The sequence below is a fragment of the Dromaius novaehollandiae genome, chromosome 2 (genome assembly GCF_036370855.1).
Source record: "Dromaius novaehollandiae isolate bDroNov1 chromosome 2, bDroNov1.hap1, whole genome shotgun sequence".
Classification (NCBI taxonomy): domain Eukaryota; kingdom Metazoa; phylum Chordata; class Aves; order Casuariiformes; family Dromaiidae; genus Dromaius; species Dromaius novaehollandiae.
Genome location: NC_088099.1, coordinates 141175727 through 141190696, shown reverse-complemented (window position 1 = coordinate 141190696; position 14970 = coordinate 141175727). Strand labels below are relative to the sequence as shown.

The 14970-nt window shown below is 38.1% G+C and overlaps 1 protein-coding gene across 11 annotated transcripts in view; it reads left to right on the top strand.

Annotated features, from left to right (window-relative positions):
• The window catches only part of OXR1 (oxidation resistance 1), a 276903-nt gene that overhangs the window by 254939 nt on the left and 6994 nt on the right, over positions 1-14970 (top strand). For 9 of the 11 annotated variants that reach the window (XM_064507616.1, XM_064507617.1, XM_064507619.1 and 6 more), the window contains 3 exons: positions 9582-9674; positions 12762-12887; positions 14005-14157. In XM_064507616.1, the coding sequence (XP_064363686.1) occupies positions 9582-9674; positions 12762-12887; positions 14005-14157 (372 nt within the window). The remainder of the gene's footprint in view (positions 1-9581; positions 9675-12761; positions 12888-14004; positions 14158-14970) is intronic. The other 2 variants (XM_026119608.2, XM_026119610.2) reach the window with 2 other exon arrangements.

Sequence of the window (14970 nt, the reverse complement as noted above, 5' to 3'; positions counted from 1 at the left end):
TGACTATGATTAGTGTAGGACAATATTGCAAATAGTTCTGCATTTCTTTATTTATTGGAATATTGCATAAAAAAAACTTGAAATCGTGCTGTATCTTTAAATATTTTAGCCTTTTCAACAAACGAGTACCCTGCAACCACCCTTGAACACAGGGAACCATTCTTCCCTTGCACCGTCATCACTGGGGATACGTCCCCCCCTCCTGTACACTTGTTCATTTGTTCCTTGCTGTGTCAGTCAAATATGTGCATCCAGCAAACTATCCTGTCACCGCCGCGGGGCTCTGCCCGTGCCTGGAATTGACAGCAGGTAGAGAGAATGCTTTGAATCAGCCTTGAATGATTTTTTTGGCCTTATTTTTAGAAGGGAAATGTCTCGGCTCTGGTATGGGAAGAAGGGAAGAAAGCACCAACCAGTTAATCATAAAATCACTCTGGTAATTTTCGGTACAATACGTTGGTTTCTGTTGCTGCATTCTTGTAATGTTATGGTGCATTGACAGTTTCTGGAAGTTTAAATTCTGAATGTGTAAACAGGATGGGAAGTAGCAGATCTTCATTACTTCCAGGTGCATAATTTAGTTGCTGATAATTGGCTGCTAAACCAGTGTATATACCAGGCCCTTAAATCATTCCATTAGCATTAGAAAAGAGGAGACTTTGGGGATTAAGGGTTTCAGCAATTTTTTTGTAGGAGTAACTCACCTTATTTCAGCAAAGCTCAGTTTATAGCTAAATAGGCAGTGAGCAGTAATTTACACTGATATTTAATCAGGAAAGTATAAATCTCTGAACTGGTATTCGGTTATATCTTTTTCAAAGCTATTCTACCATATGAAGAAATAGGTCTGATAATACTTCTAAACTGATGCAGGTAAGTGTGCTGTAGTCCCACTCTTGGATATATAATTAAAAAAAAAAATCCATACCACTATTTTCACAGTTGGTTAGATTTATGGAAGTAGCTGTGTTATTCTGCATTGTTTTCTTCAGAAGAGCTTAAATTTTTGTAGAATGTAAATGAAATGGGTCCTGGCGAGACTTCAAAAATGGTAATGTCTTTGGGATAGGGAAGAAGTGATATATGTGTAGTGGCTTACCAGCTCGTATATGTAGACGATATTTTTCATTTGGACTGTGCCTGTGATCAAGTTTCCACCTGCTTTGTAAGAGCTGGAGATCTATGGTTTCTGGAGAAATTTTCTTTGGAGGTGCTGTTGATTTTTTTTTTTTTTTTAATCTTTATTTGGGGTCAAGTTACTTGCAGAAAATGAAATTGTGTTGTCACGTGACAGTAGTGTGTTCTCTGAGTGTGTGTTAGTGACTAATAAAATACTTTCGAGATCGCAGTTTCTTAGTTTTCCTCTATGGCCATGGAGTGTAGAATAGAGATGTAATTACTGAATTAACTCAAATATGGCTGAAGTATACCCTATGGAAGCATAAGAGTTATGTGAAGTTTACCAAAACTGTTTCTAAAAAATTAAAATGACTCTTTATCTGTATAATTCAGCTTATTGCACAAGCAGTAGTATCACTTGTTGCAAGTATTTCCTTAGGAGTAACACTTCACTTCTAGCCGGAGTCCAACTATGCTAATAAAAGTAGTAGTTATCAACTGAGTTATGGAGAGGTTGTGCTAAAAAGTATGTGAGGAAACCCCTTTGCTATGGGAAAGGGAGAGAACAGTTTCTCAAATATAAAACATAAGTCAAATTTAAGAAAAAAATCTACAGATACCGAGAATATTTTAAAGTGTTGCTATATTAACAAGAGAATGCCAGTGTTATTTTTTTCTTCAATGAATGATCACAACGCTAATCGGTACATATAACCTTCTTACAGAGGAGAGGGAAGGAGAATTGGAGCCATTAGTTCTGTGTTAGGCGAGACAAAGTCGGAAGCATGTTAGAGTCTGGCAGTGTATATGAAGTGCGGGTTATTTGACTAAATGTCCCTTTAGCATTCTTCCGAAATTCAGATGAAAACACAGCTGAAGTGGACTAACATAGGTAGTTGCTGGATGGAATTGAATATTTTAATAAAATGTGGTTAGAAAGTATGCTTACTTGAAGCAACTAGGTCACCCTGGGTTATTTACCTGAAAGGCCTCTGTTATTGTGGTGGTGGAGCAAATTTGGACTGAACATTGGGGGTGTTGGGCTGTTGCCCAGGAAAACAGACCAAAATCCTGGTGACTAAGGCATTATGCTCCTACCTCCAAGCCAGTAACATCAACTTCCCACTTTTTTAGTAAATCTGTGTAGTGCTTACTATGTCTCTTTATTGTAATGCAACAGAAAACATGCCAATCAACTTCTAGAACGATAAATATGGGCAAGCATTATTTTTCTGTCAAAGCACTTTAGACAAAAGGCAGCCAGTGCAACATAACCAAAGGTGGGTTTCTTGTTTGGAAATGCCTCTCGTAACTGGAATGCTTTGCACAGCTTCTGTAGGCAGTTCAGCCAGAGCGGAAAAAAACAATAGCAACTTGTCATCTTTGGCTTTTGTATTCTTAAGTTGTTATATAAAGGGAGGTAAAGTGGTTTTAATAGTTTCAAAGGCTTGAGAGACTTGCACAAACTCCAAGGTGCTTGATGTATTAGTTGACCATAACTGGTAGATTAGATTATGGATGTATACTAATAGAGGCTTAAATGTGAAAGGTTTGAGTCTAGTGGTTCACCCTGTGGATGCCAAGATGCTGGGCATTCTTTATTATAAAAGTTCAAGGTTACATGAATCCCATAATGCTGTTATAAAGATCTTTTGAAGTCAGTACAGCCAGTTTTTATATTAAATTTAGTACAGAGTAGTAATAATGAACTGCTGATCTGAGTCTCTTAATAAAAATGCAGAGTGCAGTCCAGTACTTTCTTCTACTGATTACTCTTAAGTGTAGAACCTGGCCCTGGTACAACAGATGTCTGCCATACCCTGTGTGAATCAATTTGTTAAATCGATTCATTTTTTACTCATCATACCCCAACTATATCTTCCATTTAATTACTGGATGTTATAGTGTTTACATTTTGAAATATTAGGCCTCACTACAAAAGACCTCAAAGTACAGTGGTAGATAAACAGTATAAGTTGACAGAAAACAAGTGAACAGGGGAAACTTTTATTTTCTGTGATTGTTCCTAACGGTGTACACAAGCTGGAGTTGTTCCTTAGCCTTTTTGATGAAAAAAGGCCAACTTTTTCCACAGCTGGAGTGGGATTCAGTTGCTTGCTTCAAGGCATATGTAACACCTGCACATAGCATAGCACTTCCTTGGCAATCTGAGAGAATATCTGCATGACACTAGTAAAATTAGAGTTGGTACCTAACCTTGATCAGCCTGCTGTCTCCTGGAGAGGCAGCTTGAGGTCAGGCACTAGATGCTTTGTGTTTAGGCAACTGATCCTCATCCCTAGTTTCTCTGTTTGTTAGCACTGAAACTTCCTTAAATTATTTTGCAGGATAAATCAACTGGGTCTAGAAAACTTAGGTATTTTTAGTAATGCTGATACAGGGGTTTTTGGTTGTGTTTTGTTTCATTTTGACAAAATGAGTTAAGCTGCCTGGCCTAACTCTTTCAGAAAATAATTTTCATAAATCTTACATAAATGTCAAACTTTTTAATATTTATCTCTTTTTAGATAAATCAGTTCTTTTGTTGGCATTACTGTATTTTTTTAAATTGTTTTCTCGTCTTGAAAAAGTTATTTACAAAGGTTTCCAGATTTGTACTCTGTGGGCTTTGATTGTGTTTTTTTCCTCCCCCTCTCAAGTTCTCGTATTTCTGGTTCTTCTAGAACTACTTAATGTATTTGCAGTATATGTTAATTATGGCTTGAGACCATTGCTGAGACCAGGCTGAGAGCACTTTGAGACAGATACTTAATAGTCCATTCTGCAAAGCTTTGGAGACTATGCTAATCACAGAGTGAATGTTGCTGTCTTGCAACATACTTGGCCCTTCTGTCACTGTTCTAGAAAATTTCTTGGTATGCAGAACAGCTCTGAAAGAAGGCCAGGTGATTGGAATTCAAACAAATAGCTATTAATTTCTCAATCAGTCTTTTTTCCTTAAAGGGTTCACACAGGTGCAGTGGAAGACTGAATTTGCATCTACAATCACTTCCAACAATAACTTATGTTAGGTTCTATTTCAAAAATATTTAGGAACATGTCTAATGGCATGAGTATATAAATAGTCTGTGATAGCTGCAGCAGAGCTCTTACTATGCGTACCTATTTTGCTAAACTGATGTTCACATCTGCAAAGAAGGAGAGGGAAACATACACAGGATTTGTCTTCTCTCCATTAAAAATGGAGTGAAACTATACAGTCTTAGATTTAACTGTTCTTAGATTGTTATAAATGCTTATCTGATGCAGTAAACACCATGTATTACAATACATTAGTACATTATTGTATTATGATGTACATTTATATACCGCAAATACTCATATTTGTAACAGAGAAGACTGCTTCTTCAATGTCACTTCCTTTCAAGTAGTGTACAAATGTTTTGGGAGAAAACTAAATTTGTCTAAAAGGCCAAGTTCATATTTTTCTTTTATTAAAAAAAATATATTCATAACTGCATTCAATTTATGGAAGCCAGTTACAGGCTTTAGAAAGGGTTTGATCCTTTCTTCCCTCACCCTGGTTACTAATGAATGAGAGGTGGACTAATTTTTTGAATAACTTCGTAAGTGGCCTGACAAAGTTAAATAGTTTTTTCTTTTTTAATTACTATTCAAATCGTGGAACAAGAAGTGCAGCTTTCTTGACTCTCAAGAAAATAGTCACTAATAAAGAAGGTCGCAGTGCACCTGATCTGACAAATTTGTTAAGATTCCAAGCAAGAATGTTCAGCTTTCATCCTCTTCCTCAGTATTTGTTTCAACTCATATTTAGTTAAGCAGGAGGGTATAGATAAGTGGTGTTGAAGGGAACCACCTAATGCCATTACGCCTTCTCCGTACTTATCTTTCAGAAGCCCTGTTCAGCTCTGATAGGGGCCCTCCCTTTCTCTAAGGAGACTATTTCAGCTATGTGTCAACTTTGAGAAAGTTTAGCTGCACTTGGCTTGAGAGCAGCAACTATACGCATGTGTTGGCTGCTTTTGGTTTGCTTAAACAGGCAGAGGTACACTTCATTGGTGTAAGCAGTAATTTTTGTTTACAGCTGTGTCGCAGATTGATATAACCAGCTGTGTCGCAGATTGATATAACCAGTAACTGAAAGGACTGGTGTGCCACCATATGTATGCCAAGGAATCCTCCTTGGACATTCAAACAGTTGTAACTACATTTTTATGTGTGACAAGTTTCATATAGGACTTGTGAGTTCAGTTTTGTTCACTGAATATACTAGCACAGCTTTCAGGAGTAGGCACTCTGACTTAAACTTTAAGAAAAACTAGGTTTAAAAAACGTAAGTTTCTTTAAATGAGAATTGTGCATCTCTTTGGCTGAAATGTTAGTGTGTAAACTCTCAATCTGACTTAGCAGAATGTACACCAGCTTTATTATTTAATGCACTAAGTGGTTAACTCAAATATGCCTGGTGCGGAGAATCAAGCCAAGAAGCATTCGTGCTACAGAGGCATGCAGCTCATTCCATGTTTTCTCATCACTGTTGCTATTATGAGTAGGTAGGCTAGTGTTTGATCTCTAAGGGTATATCCCCTGGCATTTCAGACTTGATTAGCTCTTGGGATTGTCCTGTGGTAGACTGTTCCTTCCAAGTCCCTGTCCCTTAACCCATTTTGCCCTGAGGCACCCTTATCTGCTCTCTATGTACATTCTTTGTTTTGGTCTATTCCATCCAGTGCCCAGATTCATCATGAGGCTTACTGTTCCTGCCTCTACCTGTGTTTTTTTCGAAGCAGAATACAACTAGAGAGACAATGGAGAGTACTGCAGCAACACTTTCTGATCCTTGAAATGTAGCTTTGCATATCCAGGAGAATGAATGCTGATGTGGCTTAGTGAAGACAGAACAGTAATTAAATTACATAGCAAACTCCTACAGTTAGGCCTGCACTTCCAGTCTTGGGCAGAGTACCTAGATATTACAATTTTAGGTGACTTGGTAACTTTTGTGTGAGGCTGTGGACCATAATAGAAATTTGATAACCTTGTCCTAAACCTTCAGGATACAATGAGGGAGAATACAGGAGCTGAGAACATCATTTCTATTACCAGCTGAAAGCAGACTACTGCATACCACTGGTTATTCCTGGGAAGGGAGATAGAGATGGGAAGCATGCAGTGCTAAAGTGGTGGAAATACAGAATAGAGTAATTTATTTTGGAAGGGATCTTGGCAGATCATTCCAGCCCCTTGCTCAAAGTAGGGTGAGCTTTGATGTCTGATCAGGTCAGCTCAGGACCTTGTTCAGTCAAACTTAAATGGATGGAAATTCCAGCACCTCTGGAAAGCCTGTTCCAGTCCTAAACCATCTTCATTGTGAAGAATTCTTCCTTTCATCTGATAGGAATTTCCCTTGCTCCACCTTGTGGCTAATGCCTCCCAGCCTTTTACTGTGCATCTCTGAATTACAGCTCCTTTTCTATTCCCCCATAGGAGGTAGTGCAAAACAAACTGGATTTGCCATTTCTCTAGGCTAAAAACCCCCAGCTCCCTCAGCCACTTTTTGTGCGTGATGTGCTTCCGTGCCCAGTCATCTTGGTGGCCCTCCACTCAACTCTTTCTGGTTTAATAATATGCTTCTCATACTGGGAGCCCCAAAAGTGGGAACAACACTAGATGCATCTTCAGGAGCTTTCCAGACAGGGGAATAATTATTTATTTTAGCCTTCTGGCATTACTGTTCTGCCACACAGTATATGGTTAGGCTGCATCACCACAAATACACACTAACTCATGTTCAACCTGTAGCCCACCAAGGCACTGCTGACCCCTTGTCTCTCCCAAAGCAAAGCTGCTTTCTAGCCAGGCAACCCTCAGCCCATACTGCTACATAGGGCTGTTACGTTGCAGGAGCAAGGGTCAGCTTTTGTTCAACTTAATGAGGTTTCTGTCATCTCATCTCCTCAGCCTCTTGATGTGCCTCTGAATAGCAGCCCTTGTGTGTCTGTCCAGTGTATTCACCACTTTCCCTGATTTGGTACCCTCTCTAAGCTTACTGAGGGTGAACTGTCCCACCATCCCTGTCACTGATGAATAAATGAAACAGTATTGGCCCTGAGGATCATCGCCAGTTATTTTTGAATCAATAGCAACAGCCCTTTGAGCCCAATGATTCAGTCACCCACCTTCTAGTTCAGACATCCAGCGCATACCCAATTCGATTCGAAGGCTATGCTACAGAACAATGTCAAAAGCTTTGAAATGCAGGTAAATGTAGCATCCGCTGTTATCTGTCCCAATGTTGAAGAACTTGTATCTAAAAAAAAGACGTTTTGCCCTTAAAACTACAGTCCAATATGATACATACTTGTCTTTTATGGGTGCATCTTTCTAGGTATTTCTAGTACTGTGCAAGAAGCAAATGAAATACTGTATTAAAGAATGAATAGTTCAAAGTTGAATGGGGTAGAATAGCTTCTGGAATGATCAGAAGAGCCAGAAAGTGAAGGGGCCAGAGGAGAGGGAAGAAAGCAAGTATTTATCTACTCACAGAATGTGAGTGTGTATTATATACTTATTTAAGTACTGGATTTGAGAAGGTTGATCTCTCTATACTATGCCTTTAATTATTCTCCTATCTGTAGTTTGACATTCTGTGACATGCTATTTGTGATGCTTATTGTTGTTGCACAGCGCTAGTCTCTCATTATTCAGGCTTTTCTTCACAAGTTATGTCTAAGAATCCTAGTGTCATGTGAGCAAGGTGTGCCACAGATTCAGGCTGCCAAAAAGATACTGTGCACTTACTTGGATAAATACCCATGTTTCTCCCAGGTAAGAAGTTAATCAAAACAACTTGTGCACAGCATTCTGGGTATGCAGCCTCCTGCATGACATATGAAAAGCTGTCGTATTTTGATCACTGAGCAAAAAGGTTGATAAACGGTTCCCAGATGTAGGTATATATTTGAAAACAAGATGGTATTGCATATAAAATTGTGTGCGTTCCAGTATGTGAAATTCCAACTACATAATGCTATCTGGAATGCTAAAAACACTAATTTATGGCCTATTAATTAACCACTGTCCCTTATGTGAAAGGGACTGAGTTTAAAGAAAGAATAAAATGAGTCCTCATTCTTGCTTTTCAAGATGAGGCGCACAATGGGGTATGGGTGGGAAGAATATGTATGATGCAGTGAACTGTCATAGCAAACAACTGGGTGAGACTACGATATCACTTACATAATTGAGAGGAATAGTATTAAAGCTTTGGATATAACTTCTTGACTCTGAGAATGCACAGACCAATATGATTTATAACAATTTTCTTTCTTGGGTTTTTAAGAGAATGGTTGGAAATGGTGCAAATAAGTTGAGTACTAGCAGTTTAGATTCTTCAGTAACAAAATTGGATGTCACAAGTATTCCTTTCTCCTTGCCTTGCAGTTGCATGGGGTAGAGTGAACCATCGCTGCTCAAGAGCCAGTCATGCATGACTGTGGGCTCTGTACTCAGGACAGTGGCGAGTATCTGGTCAAACTCCTTGTAGTAGGGGCAGGTAGATGGGGAGCTGCTGGACTTGTGGTTGTCTTCCTTTGCTCTGTGGTAGGCTCTCTGGAAGTTTCTAATACGCTCTTACTACACGGGACATTCATTTAATCTCCACCAGCTGTTTTAAGATGCTTTCATACAAATGATGATTTTGAGTCTCTCTCAAAATCACATTGTTTGCTATAGTTGCATCAAAATGACTGTTGTAGACCTTTAGCCAGCTTGTTGTGCACCAGAGCAGCATGTTGTAGAGCTTTCTGGCTTAAGGCTTTTTGGCTGTACTCCTCCTGCCAAAATGGAGGTGGCATTTGGAATGAATGTGTGGATAGATGAGTAGCTCCTGATGCTGTGGAGGTGAATAAAAAGCATAGGCTGAGGGCATGGTGGGACGTTACTGGAGAGTTACTGAACTTTAATTGTGCTACCTTGTCTGTAACAGTATATTCACTGCTAAATAGAGGAGTCGGAACCTACTGAGAAGCCTGAGTTTTGCTTCTAATCTTTCCCTTTACCTAGGGAAGCAAAACAGGTGCAAAGAATTCATTAATCTGAGTGTAGCTTCTGACAGGACTTTTGGGTGAAGGGTTTAGGTTAAGGCATGCAACTTGTATTGTTGATTTCTAATTTAGCATCACGATACTGGTAATTCTGAGCTCCTGTATCAGTTCAATGTTCACATTAGAGCAGTGAGAAGTATCAGACTGCTAGTTCCATTTGTGTTTACTTTGTAACTTTGCTGCGTCTACTCATCATACATCTAAAACCACATACATGTGCATTGTCCTTGCAGAAACAAACATCTCTTAAGCACTCTGTTTGTTTTGTAACCATTGCACATTTTTCTTTCATTACTCTTCTCCACTTTTTTTTCTTACCTTTTTACTTTTCTTCAACTGTCAGTGGAATTATTGTCTTCCTGTCTCCATATTTAGGTAGTGTCAGTGGCTGAGTATCACCGCAGGATCGATGCTCTAAATAGTGAAGAACTGCGCACACTCTGCAGACGTCTCCAGGTGCCCTCTTTGGTAGTTTAACCCCATCTCCAGAAAATTAAAACATCTTTCTTTGTAGTGTCTTGGATCAGGACAAGTCCCATGCTCGGTGGGTTTGTCTTATCTACAGCACTACAAGAATCCAGCAGAAAATTCCTTTGTTTTGTATATATTCTATTGTGCAGAGCTATGATGGAATGCAGTAATTTTATGACTAGATTATTACTTCAAGCTTTTTAAAATAGGAATTTTCTGTCAGAATTTAAAAACTTGTTTTCAGTACTGCTTGACTTTGTGTTTTAACTTCTACATAAGACTGGTGTGTTGTATTAGGTGGAAGCTTTCCTAAAAAGAATGCAAAACAGGTGGTGAATCCAAAACTTTATTACATAGTTGCATGAGTGTTTAATTCTATGTCGGAATCATTCAGTAAGAATCTCATAATACTTGACCAATATGAAGCTTCACAACTTACTCTGTGGAATAGGTAAGTATTTTTCCCATTATACAAGCAGGTAACTGAAGGTAGTTTGACATGTCACAGCTCATATGAATGGAGCTGGTAGTGGAACTTCTTGTTCCAAAACAGTACACTAGCTCTGATTTTGAAGGCTTGATGATATGGGTATAACCTGATATTTGCATTCTTTTTAGGTGTTTCTCTGTTCTTTGACATATATTAAAAAAATATTGAATTGATGTGTGCATCATATGTGCCTTACTGATGGAAAACAGCTTAGCACTCCTTAGAAGCAATGAATTTTGTTTTCCCATAGTTTTTCGCTGATGAAATGATAGGAAATTGCAGTTTATTTTTTTACTTTGATCTTGGCTTTTTTCTACCTACTATGTAACTACATATAAGAATGTGTTTTCTGAGCTTTTATTTCTGTTTGTTTAATAATCAATAATTAATTGCTTAAAAGTTGTATAAGTAGTAAGACTACCTGAATCAATAACCAGCATGAAGCCAAAAGCAGCACTTCAGCTTCTATAGGAAAAAACATGTTTTGCAAAAAAAGTTTCATTCCCACTTGAGAACAAAAAAATAAGTTTGTTTCTGGCAAGTGGCAATGGAGAAGCCTTGGATTCTTGAAATTCAATCCAAATAAGTTTCTGCTGGGATGCCACAACCCAAGATTTAGGTTGACTTGAAAATCTGAGGTAATGGGCTGAAATGCTCTGCATGCTCTGGACTCTGTGCTCTGAGGCCATTTGGGCCATTTTCAGTATTTGTAGTGTGGACTTCGTGGCAACTACTAACAGTGGAAGCCCCTAGATTCTACCTACAAGTCAGTCTACGTGGTGGATTGCCAAGGAGCCAACAGATCGAACAGGAAATCAGTTTGCAAGTTTTAAACCTACACAGCTTTCCATCACACAGATATGTTCATCTGTCCACTCCTGCAAAGCAGTGGTTTTCTAGAAGAAAGTTGTCTACTGTTTAAAAAAAAAAAAAGAATAAAAATACCTTTTGTGTGAATCTCTCTAATCAGAATTGAAGAATAACATAAGGAATAAGCTTTCTGCTGTACTCTTGAACAGTGTTTAAGTTTCATAGAGTTGAAGCACCTAGTGTGTGATATCTGAGATTTTTAAGATGGAAAAGAATTGGGCTACCAGATGGCATGTTTTATAGATAGCACTTAACAGTAGTTTATCTCTTAGCAGAGGAGGCTGCCTGTATAAGCATGTACACTTTTCTGGTGATCTGGAAATTAGTGCATAGTTTCTGCTGCAAAAATTTGTCACCAAAATTTGAACCTTCCATTGGAAAAAAAAAAAAAAAAAAAGGAAGGCTGGAGCTTTTGCATACTTGTTGGTGACTTTAAGTGCACATTTTCTTGAGTTAAGAATTAATGTTGTAATTAAGTTATTGTATGAATAAACTTTAACTTTCTATTTTTTTGAATAAATTCTTTCATAGTTCTTGAGGGAAAGGACTATTTTGGTTTTGTTCAGGTGCCCGTCATTGTTTAAATAGTTCTGTTTTCAACTTAGGGTCTTTATTTACAGGATTCAGTCTTAATTCTTTAGATGGTCTATACACTTTCAGTGAAATTTGGCTTAAGCTGATAAGTTATTCTGAATTACTCACTTTTACTTAGATGATATTTTTCCTTAGATATCTGAAAGTTATAGTAAATCTTGCTGCAGTGGCTTAAGTAGCTGCCTTCCTCCACTTTCTCTCCTACCCTTCTGTGAGATTTCAATATCCTCCCAGGAAAATTTAACTAACTTATAGAAGGAAAAGTGTTTGGATCTCAGCTGGTCTAGTTCTCAGCATTTTAACTTGAAAGTGCCAGTGCATTGCCTTGAGGTAAGAAGCTGCTGTGAACTGTGGCATCTGAGGAGTCTTGTGGCTTTTTGCTGCCTCCACTGAATAGTGATCTACAACAACTGAGTAGGTTAGACATATGGGGCAGATATTTTAAGCTACTACAGCAGCAATCACTACTGCTTCCTTGACAGCCCCCAAATCTCTCTATGCAGCATGAAAGTGTACTGATGCTTTCCTCTCCCCACCCCTCTCAGTTGTCAATCTTTCCTTCTTTGCTAACCATGAGAACCCCAGCAGATCAATTCCTAGAGAAGTAGTATTCCTGGGACTCCATTCAGGTGCTTTACTCAGAATACTTGAGAACTGTTTTTCTAGGTTATCAGTAGAAATGTGGAAAACTTCACAAATACTCTAAAAGTTACTGATTCAAAAACTACTGAGAAACTTCCATTTGGAAGTTTCTAAGCCTATTCTTTGTCTGTGGTTTTCTTTTAATTACACTTAATGTGAATACCATGTTAGTATTACAATGCGAGCACTTTGTGCACTGCTCTCTGAAGAGCGTTTGAAGTCCTTCAGCTGTGTGTGAGGACTTAGTTTTTTTTAGCATAAAACCGTAGTTTTCTTCTGAGTGCGTGTGTAAGTTTTTAGTATATTGTTGAGTAGCAACTTGTTATTTGAAGCAGTATAAATCTTCGTCAGAACAAATCTAATGGATTATTTTAATTTCCAAAGGAGCTGTGTAACTAAATTGGTAACTGCATGATTTTGAGCCTGCAAAGTAAACTTTCCCTGCAAATAGAATTGTGAATACTTACTTTCTTGTTCTTCTTTTGTAGATAACAACAAGAGAAGATACCAACTCAAAACAGGCAACAAATATTAAAACAGACCTGGAGCCTGAAGCATTCCGGCCAAATCTTAGTGATCCAAGTGAATTACTACAACCAGAACAAATCGAAAAGGTATTAAGTTATATATGTAGGTTTTTCAGTATTATACCCTAACATATCACAAATGCTGTGTGTAGTATAAAACATACCAAGTAATTTAGGAAGAAGTTGTGATAGGAAATGCATAAACCAAACATAATTCATAGACAAAATGTCTACCTCTTTCTTCTATTATGACTTTTAATATGCCAAGGATTTCTTACACCAACACTGGTCCATCTTTGCCATTCTCATTCTCCCTTAACAACAGCTCAGCTCTCTCAGTAGTTCTTGCTATCTAGTCCAAAGTCATCCGGTTAAATATGCTTATGGAAGGATGGATTAAGTCTGGGGGGGTTTGTTATGTTTTTTCATTTGGTTTTTGATTGAAAGTATGGGGATAGGAGAGCAAGCATCCTTTACTACTTTTCAGCCTGTTTCCTATTTACTGGTCTAGCTCCTCAGTCCTGAGGCATAGTATTGTTATGCAAGAATAAATATATGCTTTTAGTGCCTTCAGGTAACTTTTAGAGACCTTACAAAACATGCATATACTTCAGTTGGTAAGTTATTCTTCTCCTGCAAGTCAGTGGTAGAGATGGGAAAAGAAACCTGTTTGAAATACCGGGGTAGAAAATATACATGCGAGACTTGAAGGATGGCCTGAAGTTTTAAACTCTCTTGCCAGAATTCTGCAGAGTTAGAGCAGAATGTTTTTAAGGCTTGTATCAGTATGCTAGTAAAGCATCCTGAAACTTGGGTATGGAACATACTAAATTTAACCAAAATCTCTAGTAAATATAAATGTGTCTCAAAAACTTAAACCGTTATGCAGAATGTGTGTAAAAATGCAGAAATAGCAGTAGTCTCCTCAACTCAAAAAGGGGAAGATTTGGGGAGGGGGTATCGGGGTGGTATATTTCTTGTTTGTTTTAACTTTTAAGTAGCTAGAATATATGTTAGATCAGGTACAAATTGACACATTTCCTGAGGAACAGCAAGTTTTAACAAAATTTAAAAAGTACAAGGAACTAATCTTTTAAGGCTACTTGTAAAAATCCAGAAGAACATAAACAGCCCTCACTTCTGTGTACTGCGTACATATAGGAAAAATTATTTAATAAGAGGATTGTCATTGTCTTGTTAACAGCTCACAAAGTCTCTTCCACCACGGACCATTGGATATCCATGGACTCTTGTCTACAGTACTGCAAAGCATGGCATGAGCTTGAAGACTTTGTATCGAACTATGCTGGGATTAGACACACCTGTGTTGTTGGTTATCAAGGACAGTGATGGACAGGTGGGAAAATGGTTTGGGGCAGGGGCCCAGTCAAGGAAAAAAAATCTTATCAGCTATTCTTCTATGATTCTTGAACACTTCAGTCCATCATAGGAGGAAAGAAAAACTGTATATATCAAGCTGTTTTCCCCCTTAATAGTTATGTACAGGCTTTTAAAAACCTGATTCACTGTCTAGGAACTCACTGACACGCTATATTTTAAGGAAATACTTTATTGATACCACTTCACTGTTAGACTGTATGAGTCACATAATGTCTAGTTATTGAATTTAATTTTAATATTCTTTTTTAATGCACTTAAAGCATGAGACATATAGTGTCTAAAATCTGATACCGGAGGATCATTCTGTGTTGGAAAGTCTTTTGCCAGCTGCTGTCCTGTCGGTGCTTCTTGGTGCGTTCAGTCGCTGCAGCCAATATCTCTTCCATTCAAGAGCTGTGGAATTGTTCCTGCATAATGAAGCTATCTGTTCCTTAAGTTTCTGTAGGCATGCTCTAGTCTCCTTTTGACTGGGATATATTTTCTAGAAAGTGGACCACATCTTGCAATTTGAGTAGCAAAGATTCTCTACTGAGAATTCTATAAAAGATAAATGTTAGAGGCAGCATGAGGCTTTGGCTTTTCCTTTCTTCCTGAATGTTCTGTGCTATCTCATGGAAGTTACTGCTATTATCAAGAACAGACAGAACCACTAAAAAAAATCTATAGCTTTTACTTTTCTTATGCATCCTTCTTTGGTAGCCACTATTTTTATTTTCAGGAAGCATGGTCTCATATCATTCAGGGGGTCTGAAAACTATGCAGTTGGAAA